The sequence below is a fragment of the Rhincodon typus genome, chromosome 2 (genome assembly GCF_021869965.1).
Source record: "Rhincodon typus isolate 14 chromosome 2, sRhiTyp1.1, whole genome shotgun sequence".
Classification (NCBI taxonomy): domain Eukaryota; kingdom Metazoa; phylum Chordata; class Chondrichthyes; order Orectolobiformes; family Rhincodontidae; genus Rhincodon; species Rhincodon typus.
In genome coordinates, this window is record NC_063333.1 from 45,734,784 (window position 1) to 45,752,156 (window position 17,373).

Below are 17,373 nucleotides of genomic sequence, written 5' to 3' on the forward strand. Positions count from 1 at the left end.
TGCTGTTTGTCATTTTTATAAATGACCTGGATGAGGGCGTAGAAGGATGGGTTAGTAAATTTGCGGATGACACCAAAGTCGGTGGAGTTGTGGATAGTGCGGAAGGATGTTGCAGGTTACAGAGGGACATAGATAAGCTGCAGAGCTGGGCTGAGAGGTGGCAAATGGAGTTTAATGCGGAAAAGTGTGAGGTGATTCACTTTGGAAGGAGTAACAGGAATACAGAGTACTGGGCTAATCGTAAGATTCTTGGTAGTGTGGATGAGCAGAAAGATCTCGGTGTCCATGTGCATAGATCACTGAAAGTTGCCACCCAGGTTGATAGCGTTGTTAAGAAGGCGTACAGTATGCTAGGTTTTATTGGTAGAGGGATTGAGTTTCGGAGCCATGAGGTCATGTTGCAGCTGTACAAAACTCTGGTGCGGCCGCACTTGGAGTATTGCGTACAGTTCTGGTCACCGCATTATAGGAAGGATGTGGAAGCATTGGAAAGGGTGCAGAGGAGATTTACCAGGATGTTGCCTGGTATGGAGGGAAGGTCTTATGAGGAAAGGCTGAGGGTTTTGAGGCTGTTTTCGTTAGAGAGAAGAAGGTTAAGAGGTGACTTGATAGAGACATACAAGATGATCAGAGGATTAGATAGGGTGGACAGTGGGAGCCTTTTTCCTCGGATGGTGATGGCTAGCACGAGGGGACATAGCTTTAAATTGAGGGGTGATAGATATAGGACAGATGTGAGAGGTAGGTTCTTTATTCAGAGAGTGGTAAGGGCGTGGAATGCCCTGCCTGCAAAAATAGTAGACTCGCCCACTTTAAGGGCATTTAAATGGTCATTGGATAAACATATGGATGATAATGGAATAGTTTAGGTTAGATGGGCTTCAGATTGGTTTCACAGGTCGGCGCAACATCGAGGGCCGAAGGGCCTGTACTGCGCTGTAATGTTCTATGTTCTATGTTCTATGAATTTCATAAGACCATAAGACATAGGAAAAGAAATTAGGCCATTCAGCCAGAGTCTGCTCCACTGTTCAATCATGGCTGGTATGTTTCTCAACCCCATTCTCCCGCTTTCTCCACATAACCCTTGATCATCAAGAACCTATCTATCTCCATCTTATATATACTCAATGACCTGGTCTCCACAGCCTTCTGTGGCAGTGAATTCCATAGATTCACTACTCTCTGGCTGAAGAAGTTTCTCCTTATCTCCAATCTAACAGGTCTTCCCTTTACTCTAAGGCTATGCCCTTGGGTCCTAGTGTCGCCTACCAATGGAAACATCTTCCTAACATCCACTCTGTCCAGGCCATTCAGTATTCTGTAAGTTTCAATTAGATCCCCCCTCATCCTTCTAAACGCCAGAGTATAGACCCAGAGTCCTCATATGTTAAGCTTTTCATTCCCGAGACCATTCTCGTGAGCCTCCTCTGAACCCACTCCAGGGCCAGTTCATCCTTCCTGAGATATGGGGCCCAAAACTGTGCACAATACTTCAAACGTGGCCTGACCAGAGCCTTGTATGTACATCCCTGCTTTTATATTCAAGTCCTCTCAAAATAAATGCCAAAGTTGCATTAGCCTTCCTAATTACTGACACAACCTGCAAGTTTACCTTGAGAGAATCGTGGACTAAAACTCCCAAGTCTCTTTGCACTTCAGACTTCGGAATTTTCTCCCCATTTAGAAAAATAGTCCTTGCTTCTATTCTTCTTATCAAAGAGCATGACGTCACACTTTCCCACATTGTACTTCTTCTGCCACTGCTTTGCCCAATCTCCTAACCTGTCCAAATCCTTCTGCAGCCTCCCTGCATTCTCAATATTACTTGCCCCTCTACCTATCTTTGTATCGTCTGCAAACTTAGCCAGAATACCCTCAGTTCCTTCTTCTAAATCATTAATGCATAAAGTGAAAAGTTGTGGTCCCAACCCTGACCCTTGCAGAACACCACTTGTCACCGGCTGCCATCCTGAGAAAGAGCCTTTTAACTCCACTCTCTGCTTTCTGCCAGACAGCCAAGCTTATATCCATTCAGTACCATGGCTCTCCTTGGTCTAACCTGCTCATTACCCCCTCAAAAGCATTTGACCAGATTGGTCAGGCATGACCTCCCCTTGTTGAAGCCATGCTGACTTTAACCTACTTTATCGTGCACTTCCAAGTATTCAGAAATCTCATGCTTCACAATGGACTCCAAAATCTTACTCACGACTAAGGTTAGGCTAATCAGCCTGTAATTTTCTGTCTTTTGCCTTACTTCCTTTTTAAACAAGGATGTCACATTAGCGATTTTCCAGTCTTCTCCCGACTCGTGTTTCTTGAAAAATCACCACTAATGCCTCCACCATCTCTTCAGCTATCTCCTTCAGAACTCTGGGGTGTAGTCCATCTGGTCCAGGTGATTTATCCACCTTCGGGCCAATCAGTTTTACTAGCACCTTCTCCTTAGTGATGGTCACCATGCTCAGCTCAGTCCCCGACTCTCGAATTTTTGGGATATTACTTGTGTCTTCCACTGTGAAGGCTGACGCAAAGTGATTATTCAATTCCTCAGCCATTTCCAATGGTCCTATTTATCATTTTGCAAATATAATCAACTACAAAGCAAAATTAAATCTATTGTCTCTGTATTCCGTGCAGCAAGAAATCTTCATATGCTGCCTTTGTTTTTATAAACCTTTTGCCAAAAGCCTTTTTCAAATAATTGCTAAATGCAAATAGTAGCACACAAGTTCACGCTATTCTAAGACCCCATAGTAACTGAGTTATACATAGCATTGATGCAGGATTGACCACTGGTCAAAAATTGTAAATGGGGAAAGGGATTTTCAAAGGTTTTTGGTAGGATTTTGAATGAGTCAAAAACTAAGAATATCTTCCACAGATTTTGGATTTTCCAGAAGACATTGCATATCTCCCAAACTGACTGACAGATATAGCTTTTATGTTACACAAACGTAAAACAGAGCAAAAACATTGGTTAAACAAAATCTAGATTGAAAACTTCTCTTTAAAACACCCATTTTTGAACATTAAATGCTTCAGTTTTGCAAATCTCAACTATAGAACAGTCCTATTGTTTCTAAAATTTGAAAAGACATGCAGACTGAATACGTTAGGCAAGCAAAACTGCTTTTTGTTTTAAAAAGGAATAGAATATTCACCATCAAATATTATTATTTATCCAAAAAGGTGGTTTCTTACAGAGCTGTTCCTCTTCAATCCCCTGACTGGACTCTGGCTGATTTTCAGAAATACTGCCATGCTCCTCGGTTGATTTTTCTTTTGCCAACATTACCAAACAGAAGGGAGTTGTGTTGCTTAATCTAACAGTTTCTAGAATTTCACTCAGAGTGAGGCAGAAAAGATGCTTATGCTCTTCGTCTAAAAATCAACAGAAATGCAAGTGTTATTTGTAACAGGCATACCCAAACATTCAAAAGGATAACAATACATTGTCATCTTGAAGATTTCAGTGAATAAGCATGTCAGAAAATCTCAAATGACAGCGTTGACAGAATTTGCACCCTTGCCTCTATAGAAGGTTGTGGATTCAAGTTCAAATCCAGGATGAACAGGTCTGGTATGAACACAATGGTGTTTCCCCCAGGATAAAATAAGACTGGTTAATCTGTTTTATCAATTTCTATTGATGTCGTTGGAAGGATGAATATTGATCAGAACAGTAGGAGAAACATTGTCAACTAATCTTTGAATTGTGTCACAGAATCTTATTGTTCACCATCAAGGGCAGATTGAGGTTTTCATTTGCTGCCAAATACAACAAAAAACCAAAGTAGTACAGTTCAGAGTTCCACCCTCCTGCAGCATTGAAAATGCTTGCCAGCCTAGATTACATAGTGAACTTCCTGGAGTGGGGCCTGATCATGGATTTACAGGGAAGTATGCCATGGAATCATTGAGGCAGTGTACAAAGTACACAAAAATAAGAAGCCTTGTTGACAAAACAGACAGAATCGCAGACCTTCTATATTAACCCCAGGTTAAAGGTTGGAGTTGATTTATTTTCGATATCATTTTTCCTTATCAAATAAAAATGTTCAAATTTTAATTATCTTACTAAAGGCACTTATCTTGAATAATTTGGCATCAATAGATTCCCTAGCAGTTTGCTCACTTTAGGGCCACACATAGTTGTCGCCACTGTGCAAGACTAACACATGAAGGAGCCTTCCTGGCATTTTGGAGTCATGATACTTATTTTCATTTACAGCAGCTGCTCTAAATAATTGTGATTCTAGAACTATTCCCACAAATGATTAAAAACAAAAAGCAACAAACTGCTTCCAAGTCTCTTGACAATGTCAAAGCAGTTCATAAAGGTACACAAGGCAACTAGCAGAGGAGCAGGGTACAGACTTGCTAGAATCCAACTTTTGGACTGCCAGAAAAATACCAGTAAATTCAAATAAACATAGCAGCCCCAAGATAATTTGGTCTTTAAAAATAAGACAGATTGGACTGATTGTGTTTTATAAACAGTCTTGAAATGTAGGCATAACTAGAAAGCTGTCGTCTTGTGCACATTCATAGCTGCTTAACATTATGGCAACTGGCTGTGTTTTATACAACTTGGCAGCTTGTTTGCCACTTAAGAGGGCATTGAAAAGGTCAGTCATGTTGGTACGGGATTGGAGTCTCACATATCCCAGATGGATAGCTGCAGATTTCCTTCCCTGATAGAAAACCAGCTGGGTTTTAAAATAATTATGTTAGAAATGGTACTGGAATAGTTACATTGTGTATCAGCTGTCACTCAGTTCATAGTACAGTTATTTCTGCACCACAAAGTTCTGCTTTGAAGTTCTACATTAAGGCTTCAGCACAAATATCAAGGGTGACATTCCAACATAGTACTGACAGAGCATTACACCGTCAAAAGGTGTCATCTTTCAAATGAGATGTTTCAGAGGTAAAACAAAGAACTGTGGACGCTGAAGATATAAATTGCTGGTAGTATCTGTGGAAGAAAGCAGAGTGAATGTTTTGGGTGCAGTGATTCTTCATCAGAACTGTTAACAGCTAGGAACAAGTGGCATTTATGCTGAAGCTGAATTAGGGGGTGGGGTTGGGCAGGAGAGAGAGCAGGAACAAGGTGAGCCAACAGGTGAAGACAGAACCCAGGGAGACAGTGAGAGTGATCAAGACAGACAGAAACAAAAGGGGAACGTAAACAAGGAGATTATGGATAGCAGGCCAAGATAGAAGGGAAGCTGAATAATTGATAAGAAGAACTGAGAGTAGGACAGCTACTCTGCACTGAGTTATACTGAAAGTAGCCCATACAATGTGATAATAAGCCCACCAGTCGGTATGAAAGTCACAGTCATACAGCACAGAAACAGACCCTTTGATCCTACTCGTCTGTACTGACCAGGTATTGCAAACTGAACTAATCCTACTTGCCTGCATTTGGCCCATATCCCTCTAAACCCTACTATTCATTTTCTGACGAAGGGTCTAGGCCCAAAACGTCAGCCTTCCTGCTCCTATGATGCTGCTTGGCCTGCTGTGTTCATCCAGCTCTATACCTTGTTATCTCAGATTTTTCAGCATCTGCAGTTCCTACTATCTCTATTCATGTACCTATCCAGATGCCTTTTAAATGTTATAATTGTACCTGCCTCTACCTTCTATCCAACAGAGGAAGTGGGAACAGTGCTGAAAGTAACCTGCTTAAATACAGAATCAGGTGTAGGGTGTGTTAAAACATGGAAGGATGGATTCAGGCTCTAAAGTTATTCAACTCTACATTGAGCCCTATAGGCTACAAAGTCTAAGTGGAAAATGAAATGCTGATCTTCAATCTCGTGCTCAGGCGTGCTGGAACATTGCAGCAGGCCCGAGACAGAAATACTGATGTGGGGATAAGGTGGTGTGTTGAAGTGGCAGGCAACTGAAAGAACAGGGACATTTTTGCAGCAGAATGGCTCTGCAAAGCAGTCACCCAGCTGCTAACAGTTCTGCTGAAGAGTCACTGGACTTGAAATGTTAATTCTGCTTTCTTCCCACAGACCTGCTGAGTTTTGCCAGCAATTTCTCTCTTTGCTTACTGAGGTCCCTTCTGCAAGATACTGGATAGACATAAAAGATTCAATAGAGCTATGCCAAAGAAAGGGATGGGAGTTATTCCTGGCATCCTGACCAACATTTATCCCATGACCAACATCACAAAGATAATTGATGGCCTGGTCTTTATCACATTGTTTGTGGGAGTCTGCCAAGCACAAAATTAACTGCTGCAGCTCCTCCATCACAGCAGTGATTACATGCCCAAAAAAACACACTTAATTGTAAGTTTGAAAGCAAATCACCACTATCAGTGGATGTAAAAAGCACAATACAAATTAAAATCATTTTCTTTAATTTCTGGATTTTATGCCACAGTGAAAAATCAAACAGTTTTCTGGATTACCATCCAAACCTCTGCAGAATAGCTAGTAACAGAACCATTAATGTCATCTTCAATAGTCTATGAGCAACCCTACGGACTACATGTTTCTCTTTGGATCTACTTCAAGATTTGTCATTATTTTATGTTGCTCTCAAATGTACTTAAATGTTAAAGCAATTTTATGAAAATGAAACAGAAACAGAAATTGCTGGCAAAAACTTCAAGTCCGGCAGCATCTGTGCGAAGAAAGCAGAATTGATGTTTCAAGTCCAATAACTCTACATCAGAACTGACAGTACCTAGGTAAAGGTGGCATTTATGATGGTGGGTGGGGGAGAAGGAGGAGAAAGAACATAGCAGTGAGCACATAGCTGGAGATGGAATTGGAGATTCCCTTCTTTTTTGAAAGGGGTAAGCAAACCAAGGAAATATTGATAATAGACAATGACAGAAGAAAAGATGAAGAAGTGACAATGGCGCCGAGAATAGGACTGAATGGGCAGGCTGTACTGAAAGCAACCCATGGGATGCAATAATATGTCTCAGTGGGTTAGAATGGGTGTTGTGTTGTAGTAGCAGGCAACTGGAAATTCAGAGTCATTTGCATGGACAAAATCTACATATTCTGCAAATCAGTCGTACAGTAAGCATTTTATCTCCCCAGTGTAGAGGAAACCATACGGTCAACAGTGAATACTCTAGACTAGATTGAGTGTTTCACCTGGAAGGTTTGACTGGGCCTTGGATAGTGAGGGGGGATGAGGCGGGGGAGTAAACAGGCAAGTATTGCATCTTCTGTGATTACATAGGAAGGTGCCATGCGGGTCTAGGGATTGGAGGAGGAGTGAACGAAGGTGTCCCAGAGGGAATGGTCCCTGTGGAATGCTGACAAAGGAGGGGAAGGGAATATGTGATTGGTCTTAGCATCCTGTTGGAGGTGACAGAATTGGTGGCTTACAATCTTTTGGATGCGGAGGCTGATGAGGTGGCGAGTGAGGACCGGGGCCCCTATCTTTGTTGTGAGGGGGAAAATGGGTGAGGGCAGAAGTGCAGGAGATGGGTCAATCATGGCTAACGGCCCTGTCAACAATGGTAGCAGGGAATCCACAGCTGAGGAAAACTGTGGACATATCCGAGTCCCAGCCCCTTGCAGAAGGGGACATCAAAACAGATGCGACTGAGACAGAAACTGAGAGAATAAAATGGAGTCTTTACAGGAAGCAGGGTATGAGGATGCATAGTCCAGGTAGCTGTGGGAATCAGTGGGATTGTAATGGATATCGGTGACCAGACTATCCCCAGAAATGGCAAGAAAGGTAAGAGAGGAGTGAGAGATGGACCAGGTGGAGTTGAGGACAGGAGGCGGTGTCGGAGAGCAGGTGCTCCGCCTCGGCAATGCAGTCTGCCAGACAACAACAGCACCACCTTTGTCAGCATGCTTCATGAAAAAGTCAGGGTTGGATCTGAGAGCATGAAGTACAGTCAGTTCAGAGGGAGATAGATTTCAGGCAGCCAACTCCATGTTGCAAGTCTACAGTGAACAGGTCAAGTGCGGGTAAAGGCCAGGAGTGGGGAGATCCAGGTGGAAACAGTCTTGGTTGCAGGTGAAGGGATCTGTGGAATGGGGAGGGGACTCCTGTCCAGGGAACAGGCACGGAGACAGGAGGTGACAGATCGTGTTAAGCTACCATCCCGCTAACCTCTGCATTCAAAAGATCACAAGGCCCCATTTCCGCCGCATCCAGTGGGATGCCACGATCAGATACATATTCTCAACCCCTACTGTGTCAGCATTCTGCAAGCATCGCTCCCTCCAGGACACCGTGATCCACTCTTCTGCCATTCTCAACACTACCTCACATCCCCACAACCCGTCCCATGTAATCGCACAAGGCATAACACTTGCCCGCTTATTTCCTCCCTCCCTCAAGGTCCAAGGCCCCAAACACACCTTCCAGGTGAAGCAGTAATTTACTGCACTTCATTCAATCTAGTCTACCACATTTGCTCTTCACAGGATGGTCTCTGCTACACTGGGGAGACGAAACACAGAGTGGTGACTGCTTTGCAGAATACCTATGCTCCATCTGCAAAGACAGCCCCGAGATTCCAGTTGCCTGCCACTTCAACGCGCTGTTCCCATGTCAACATCTCTGTTGTAGGCCTCCTAGAGTTTTCCAATGAACCTTAGTGCAAGTCTGCTTGGGAACCCTGCAGTGTTTATAACTCAACATGGAGTTCAATAACTTTAGAGTCTGATTCCATCTTTCTTGGACAGTCAACCCTATTCTCACCCACTGTCAGGCCTATTATCACATGACCTGGGTGGCTGACAGCACAACCTGCTACTTTCTACTGTCAGCTCTTGTTATCACTCACTCAACTTCCTTTCTGTCCTGATTTACTATTAATAATCACCTCATTTGCCTACTCCTTTCATATCTTTCTCTGGGCTCCTCGACCTATCCACTCACCTCTCCCCCTACATACTCAGCCCAAACCTTGTCTCCAGCATAAATACCACTTTCTTCGAGCTATGAGTTCAGAGGACACGAAACATTAACTCTCCTTTCTCCTCAGATGCTGCCAGATCTGCTGAGTTTCACCAGCACCTTCTGTTTTTGTTTCAGATCTGCAGCATCCACACTTTTGTTTTATTTAAACAATTGTATGGATTATCTACTACTAATTTGCAATTTTTCACCTGCGAGCTTGTGAAAATTACATTTTTAAGCAAATCATGGATCAAGAGTAATCAGAAAATCATGACAGATGTTTTCAGAATATAAACAAATTTAAAAGTGTGAAACTCACATTTTAACTGCAAAACATAGTGCACAAGACTAAGCTTAATTGATCCACATTAAAACTGAACAAAAAAATTCAAATTGAGCTTGAAGTGTAAATCAAGCAAGAGCAGCATATAATGGAGCATTCTAAACTCAGGTAGATGCATTAAAACAAAGCTTTCTACATCCTTGAATATTGCTGAGTGAACTGATGGCATAAGTTACTATACCTGTACAATCTCGCCAATTTGGTTTGTCAGATTTGAACAGGAAATTCTTTAGAAGATATGCCTGCAAATATTACCACAATAAATTAAAACAGATTTGTGCAGGAGGTGAATATACAATAGACAATGCAATGCAAGGCTAACTTTCATTTAGATGACATTGAAACCTGTTTAATCTGTTCAGGGGTGGTACCCATCTCCTTTAAATCTGCTGTCAGTGTCAAAAACCCTCAATTCCACAATGCTGCAAGCTACTGTTGCATCTCAAAACTAAATTCCCTCTTCAAAAGTCTCTGAAGGTCTTCCAAATCTGTTCAGCTTTCTTGCATCTCTACACTTTACAACCTTCAATCAGAATTCCAATCCATCCCAGTACTGAAACAGTTCAGTCACAAATGACATGGTCTGATTCCTGCCTGCAACCTTTGACAGTAATTGACTGCACCATTCACTTCCAATGCCTCTTTACTTTTGTCAAGCTGCTGTGAAGTTGCTCTCAAGGTTACGTTCTCACCCATCCAATCAGAGTCATTACCTTTTGTATTTCCCAAGGATGCATCTTTGATCCTCTTCTGTTTCTCAGCTACATGCTGTCCCTCGATGACTTCAGCTGACAGTAGTGTTATTTTTCACATGCATGCTAACTCACTACCACATCTCCTGACTGGATGTCAGGCTGTTTATCTAGCATTCAGTACTAGATGAGCATAGATTTCTACCAATTAAATAAGTGACTGAAGCCACTGTTTTCAGATCCAGCTCCAAACTCAAATCCCTAACTACCTACTTTTGGCAACAGTCTAAGATTAAGCCAGTTTAACTGTAATCTTGGTGTCACAGTTATTGCTGAGCGGAGTTTCTGGTCTTGTCTTTGTGCTATCACAAAGACCAAATAATCCTCCAATTCTGTGCATCCCTACTTTTAAATGGTCCATCACTGGTGGCCATGTCTTTAAATGTTTGGGTGCCCAAGGTCTAGAATGTAACTCCTGCGTCTCTCCACCTTGGCTCTCTCCTTTAGGATGCTCCTTAGATAAACGTATCTCTTTGAACAAGCTTTTGCTCATCTCACCTAATATTCTGGCCTGGTCTCTACATTGTTTCATAATAGTCCCAAGAATCATCTTGAAACATTTTATTATGCTGTAGGCACTATACAGTTATTTAATCAATGGAATGCTAGAACAATGAAGTCAAGGTAAATAAGGCTACATTAATGATTGGCAACAATATTCCACTATTAAGATCAGTAGAAACTTAGTAGCAATGAGTGATCTATCAAAGACCAAAACTAATCTGAATCAATCACTTGAGAAAGTGAAACATTTTAAAAGTGGGGAACGAAGGAACACTGTTCCAAAAGCATCATTTAAAGCAATAAACAAATAGATGTGTCCACTCTACAGACTTTATAGAGGTTTATAAAATCATGAAGGGCATAGATAAGGTGAATAGCAAGGGTCTTTGCCCTAGGGTGGGGTAGTTCAAACTAGGGGGCTTTTTTTTTTAAAAAGGTGAAAGGAGAAAGTTTTAAAAAGGACATGAGACGCATCTTTTTCTTTCCGGAATGTGGTTCGTGTATGGAATGAACTGCCAGAGGAAGCGGTCGATGCAGGTACAGTGACAACGTTTAAAAGACATTTGGATAAGTACAGGAAAGGTTCAGAGGGATCTGGGCCAAATGCAGGCAAGTGGGACTAGTTTAGTTTGGGAACATGGTCGGAGTGGAGTAGTTGGACAGAAGGGTCTATTTCTGTACTGTATGACTATGACTCTATAACAGTTGCAAGTTAACAAGGAGGCTTTGTGGTGCAGTGGTAGTGTCCCCACCACTGGGCTAAGAATTCTGGGTTGAAGCCCAACCTCAGGACTTGTCTGACGGACATAAAAGATGGGCAACGTGGCTAAAAGTAGGTGGCAACCAGTCAGCTGGATGAGTGATCTAGGACAATAGCTGGAGCACAACAGATTCTCCATATTTGAGAACTCCACCCTCTTACAATATCCGCCATTCCTGACACACAATTCTAACGTCACCAATTCACCATCAGGTCAAATTTCCAGCAACACAGTGAAATCAATAAGCTGTATAATACCTGAACAGGTGCAATCACTGCACAAGGACCTCCTTCAAATTGTTCCAAAGCTGTAGATTCTGATTGACTTAAAACAAATCCTGCAAAGGAAAATTGAAAGGCTTAATAAAAATTGACATTTGTGACAAATTCTATGATATATCAGTTAACAACCGCAGGCTTATAGTGGGGCAGCATGGTAGCTCAATGGTTAGCACTGCTGCCTCACAAAGCCAAGGACCTCAGGTGACTGTGGGGAGTTTGCACACTCTCTCTGTGTCTGCATGGATTTCCTCCCACAGTCACAAAGATGTGCAGGTTGGATGGACTGGCCATGTTAAATTGCCCATAGTGTCTGGGAATGCGCAGGCTGGGTGGATTTGCCATGGGGTGTGGACTCCATGGGCCGAATGACCTGCTTCCACACAGTAGGGATTCTATGATTCTACAGCAGTCATATACATGGAGTTCTCTCTCCATGGATACTGCCTAACCCACTGTGATTTCCAGCATTTTTTTTTATTTTCAGTGAAAATTCCAGCATCTGCAGTAAATTGCCCGGCATATCCATGGAATGCCAGTTTAATTCTAGGCTGCTTCTCAGATTTCTGATCTCAGTCATAATAACTGTAAAGCTCAAACTGGCCGTCAGCATCACTAGGTAAGCAATTCATTAATTTGCATAAACATTTATATAAAAGTATCACAGAACATCACTCTTTGAAGGACGGTGTAAGACTGACCAAGCACATTCATAGAACATAGAATATAGAACATAGAGTAGTACAGCACAGTACAAGCCCTTTGGCCCACGATGTTTGCTGACCTATTATCCTACTCTAAGATCAACCTGCGTACCCTACATTATACTATCATTCATGTGAAATGTTAAAGGGTTAATATCTGTTCTGCTGACATGTAAGAACTTAGGTGCTTCGTGGGCAGACAAAAGGTGGTAATCTAATTATACTCTGCTCTCTGTAAATGTTGAACTAAGGCTAAAAAGATCTCTCAGACAAAAGGTGGTAATCTAATTATACTCTGCTCTCTGTAAATGTTGAATGAAGGCTAAAAGGATAAGGAATTATCTAGTCTTACATGTTGTTTTTGGGTGGCTGACCTTTGTTTTACTGTTAGATGATTAAGTTATGTACTATCACTTTTGCTAGGCACGTGACTACGGCCGGGAGGGGGGCGGTGGGGAAATTTGTATCTTGTATGCATGTCTGACTGTGCTGTAAAAACCTATATAAAGGGAGGACGGTTCCCTTACAGAGAGCATCGCTTGACATGGCTCTGCAAGCGCTGCGAACATTGTTAAGTGATCCTCCAAAGCTTGTACTTGCTTAAATAAAGTGTGGCTATTCACAGAAGTTGGCGTATTGCATTTGTATCAAGCGTGTGGGAATCTCCTAAAAGGGAACTCAACACATGCACTAAGAGTTGCTTAAATGTCCCCAAAGTATCTGACTCCACTACCACCGCTGGCAGCACATTCCACGCACCCGCCACTCTCTATGTAAAGAACCTACCTCTGTCATCTCCCCTATTCCTTCCTCCAATCACCTTAAAATTATGTCCCCTCGTAATAGTCATTTCCGCCCTGGGAAAAAGTCTCTGACTACCCACTCTACCTATGCCTCTCATCATCTTGTACACCGCTATCAAGTCACTTCTCATCCTTCTTCACTCCAATGAAAAAAGCTCTAGCTCCCTCAACCTTTCCTCATTAGACGTGCCCTCCAGTCTAGCCAGCATCCTGGTAAATCTCCTCTGCACCCTCTCTAAAGCTTCCACATCCTTCCTATAATGAGGTGACCAAAACTGAACACAATATTCCACGTATGGTCTAACCAGGGTTTTATAGAGCTGCAGCATAACCTCGCGGCTCTCAAACTCAATTCCCCTGCCAATGAAAGTCAACACACCATACGCCTTCTTTACAACCCTATCAACTTGGGTAGCAACTTTGAGGGATCTACGGACATGGACCCCAAGATCCCTCTGTTCCTCCACACTGCCAAGAATCCTGCCATTAACCCTGTATTCTGCATTCAAATTCGACCTTCCAAAATGAATCACTTCACAATTTTCTGGGTTAAATTCCATCTGCTACTTCTGTGCCCAGCTCTGCATGCTGCCCATGTCCCAATGCAACCTATAACAGCCCTCCACACTATCCATAACTCCACCAACCTTCATGTCATCGGCAAACTTACTAACCCACCCTTCCAGTTCCTCATCCAAGTAGATCACAAAGAACAGAGGTCCCAGAACAGATCCCTGCGGAACACCACTGGTCACCGAGCTCCAGGCTGAATTCTTTCCATCCACTACCACCCTCTGTCTTCTATTGGACAGCCAATTCTGTATCCAGGCAGCCAAATTTCCCTGAATCCCATGCGTCCTTACTTTCTGAATGAGCCTACCATGGGGAACATTATCAAATGCCTTGCTAAAATCCATATACACCACATCCACTGCTCTGCCTTCAATGTGTTTTGTCACATCCTCAAAGAATTCAATAAGGCTTGTGAGGCATGACCTGCCCCTCACAAAGCCATGCTGACTATTTCTTATCAAACTGTGCTTTTCCAAATAATCATAAATACTGTCTCTGAAAATCCTCTCCAATAATTTGCCCACCACAGAAGAAAGACTGACTGGTCTATAATTCCCAGGATTATCCACGTTCCCTTTCTTGAACAAGGGAATAAGATTTACCGACCTCCAATCATCTGGTACTGCTCCAGTGGACAGTGAGGACGCAAAGATCATCGCCAGAGGGGCAGTAATCTCTTCCCTCGCTTCCCGTAGCAATCTTGGGTATATCCCATCAGGCCCAGGGGACTTATGTATCCCCAAGTTTTTCAAAATTTCTAGCACATCCCCTTTCCTAACATCAATCTGTTCCAGCATATCTGCCTGTTTCATACTGTCCTCACAAACGTTAAGGTCCCTCTCACTGGTGAATACCGAAGCAAAGTATTCATTAAGGATCTCCTCCAACTCCGCGCACAACTTCCCTCCACTATCCCTGATTGGCCCTGCCCTCACTCTGGCCATCTTCTTGTTCCTCACAGAAGTATAGCATGCCCTGGGGTTTTCCTTAACCCTACCCGCCAAGACTTTTTCATACCTCCTTCTTGCTCTCCTAAGTCCATTCTTCAGTTCCTTCCTGGCTACCTTATAGCCCTCTAGAGTCCTGTCCGATCCTTGCTTCCTCAACCTTAAGTAAGGTTCTTTCTTCCTCTTGACGGATGTTCCACATGTCTTGTCATCCAAGGTTCCTTCACCTTACCATCCCTTCCTGGCCTCAATGGGACTAACCTATCCAGTACTCTTACCAAGTGATCCCTAAAACAACCTCCACATTTCTATTGTGCATTTCCCTGAGAACATCTGTTCCCAATTTATGCTTCGCAGTTCCTGCCAAATAGCATTATAATTCCCGCTCCCCCAATTAAGTACTTTCCCATACCGTCTGCTCCTATCCCTCTCCATGACTACAGTAAAGGTCAGGAAGTTGTGATCACTGTCACCAAAATGTTCTCCCACCGAGAGATCTGACACCTGGCCTGGTTCGTTGCCAAGCACCAAATCCAATATGTCCTTCTCTCTAGTTGGCCCATCTACATATGGAGTCAGAAATCCTTCCTGGACACACCCGACAAAATCTGTGCCATCCAAACTATCTGCACTTAGGAGGTTCCAGCCTATATTAGGGAAGTTGAAGTCACTCATGACATCAACCCTATTACTTCCACATCTTTCCAAAATCTGTTCAATGTCTCTGTTGCTAATGGGGGGTCTATAGAAAACTCCCAATAAAGTGATTGCTCCTTTCCTGTTTCAGACTTCCACCCTTGCTGACTCAGTAGACAAACCCTCCTCCATGACTTCCCTTTCTGCAGCTGTGATACTATCCCTGATTAGCAATGCCACTCCCCCACCTCTTTTACCTCCCTCCCTATTTCTTTTGAAACATCTATACCCTGGAACATCCAACAACCATTCCTGCCCCTGTGTTATCCAAGTCTCCCAAATGGCCACAACATCGTTGCTCCAAGCTCTGATCCATGCTCTAAGTTCATCACCCTTATTCCTGACACATCTTGCATTAAAATGGACACACTTCAACCCGTCACACTGACTGAAACTTTGCCCTATCAACTGTCTATCCTTCCTCACAGACTCTCTGCATGCTGTATCTGTCTGTACACCAGCTACCCCATCCTCTGATCTGTAGCTCAGGTTCCTACCCCCCTGCCAAACTAGTTTAATCCCTCCCAAAGAGCTCGAGCAAACCTCCCACTCAGGATGTCGGTGCCCCTCCAGTTCAGGTGCAACCCGTCCTTCTTGTACAGGTCCCACCTTCCCCAGAAGGTATCCCAATGATCCACATATCTGAGTAGTAATCTAAGGATTATTACTGGTACCACAGGCTAGTGAGGCTAGGAATAGAGAGCGAGTGCAGCTGAACACGTGGCTACAGAGCTGGCGTAGGAGGGAGGGCTTCAGATATATGGATCATTGGGATACTCCTCTGCTCGTCCTGGCTTTTAGCTTCTAACCTAACTCCCTATGTTCACTTTTCAGGTCCTCATCCCTTTTCCTAGCTATGTCATTGGTACCAATGAGTACCACAACTTCTGGTTGCTCACCCTCCCCCTTAAGAATCCTGTAGGCTTGATGCGAGACATCCCTGACCCTGGCACCCGGGAGGCAACATACTATCCAGGAGTCTTGCTCAGTACCACAGAATCTCCTGTCTGTTCCCCTAACCATTGAATCTCCTATTCTCCCACTTCCCTTCTGAGCCACAGAGCCAGGCTCAGTGCCAGAGACCTGGCTGCTATGGCTTTCCCCTGGTAGGTTCCTCCATCTCCCCCTCAACAGTATCCAAAGCGGTATACTTATTATTGAAGGGAACGGCCACAGGGGATCCCTGCACTGTCTGCCTATTCCCTTTCCCTCTCCTGACAGTCACCCAGCCACCTTTTTCCTGTAATTTGGGTGTGATAACCTCCCTATAACTCCTATCTATCACTCCCTCAGCCTCCCGAACAATCTGGAGTTCATCCAGCTCCAGGTCCCTAACATGGTCAACAACTCGAAGTATTCCCAAAATAGTCAGCTACAGTTAAGGTACAGTCACTGATGTAATTTAAAATATGCCAAGCTTAACAGCAATGTGGCAACAACCAGTTTAGTATTAGTTGATGAAAATTATGCAAACTACCCTCATCTTCATTAATAACATTGGTCATAAAACAATCTCTCATGGAGACAGCAGCTTGGTTTAATATTTCATCCAAATGATGGCATTTAGTACAGTCCTTTAGTGTTGCTCTGGATTGTACGCTCAAATTTCTGCAAAGCATGTTGAACCCAGAAGCTAATGACTCCAACGTGATGGCTGACACTCCAGTGAAGTTTAACAGTGAGAAATTAAAAGAAAAAAGAGAAATAGAAAAACAATGGGGTGGTGGAGAAAAAGGACAGCCAGGAGCGTGGAGAGAAATTAGGAAAAAAAATGAACATCAGCTTACATAATAACATAAAACAAAGAACTGCTGATGCTGGAAATATGAAACAAAAAAAAAGACAAACTGCTGCAGACCTGCTGAGTTTCTCCAGTGGTTTCTGCTTTTGGACAGCAGCTAAGATGGAGGTGATAAGGTATAACATGGACTGGGCTGGACAGGATGGAGGACATAGACTTTGAAGGTGATCCATGGGGAGGGAGAGCCATATCTGCACTCTCCAGGGGAAGGAGAGTTGCGGGAAAGCAGTGGTAAAGCCAGCTCGGCATGGGCACTGGTCCAGAACAGGGTAGACAGCAACTGGGGTGCATGGGTGCG

The 17,373-nt window shown here is 43.3% G+C and overlaps 1 protein-coding gene across 1 annotated transcript in view; it reads right to left on the bottom strand.

Moving 5' to 3' along the window:
• The window catches only part of mindy3 (MINDY lysine 48 deubiquitinase 3), a 68,605-nt gene extending 53,932 nt beyond the window's left edge, over nt 1–14,673 (bottom strand). Inside the window, exons 1-4 of the mRNA XM_048607881.1 lie at nt 14,649–14,673; nt 11,531–11,610; nt 9,438–9,498; nt 3,208–3,387 (exon numbers count right to left, since the gene is read on the bottom strand). Of these exons, the coding sequence (XP_048463838.1) occupies nt 3,208–3,387; nt 9,438–9,498; nt 11,531–11,610; nt 14,649–14,673 (346 nt within the window). The remainder of the gene's footprint in view (nt 1–3,207; nt 3,388–9,437; nt 9,499–11,530; nt 11,611–14,648) is intronic.
• Nucleotides 14,674–17,373: the final 2,700 nt, after the last annotated feature.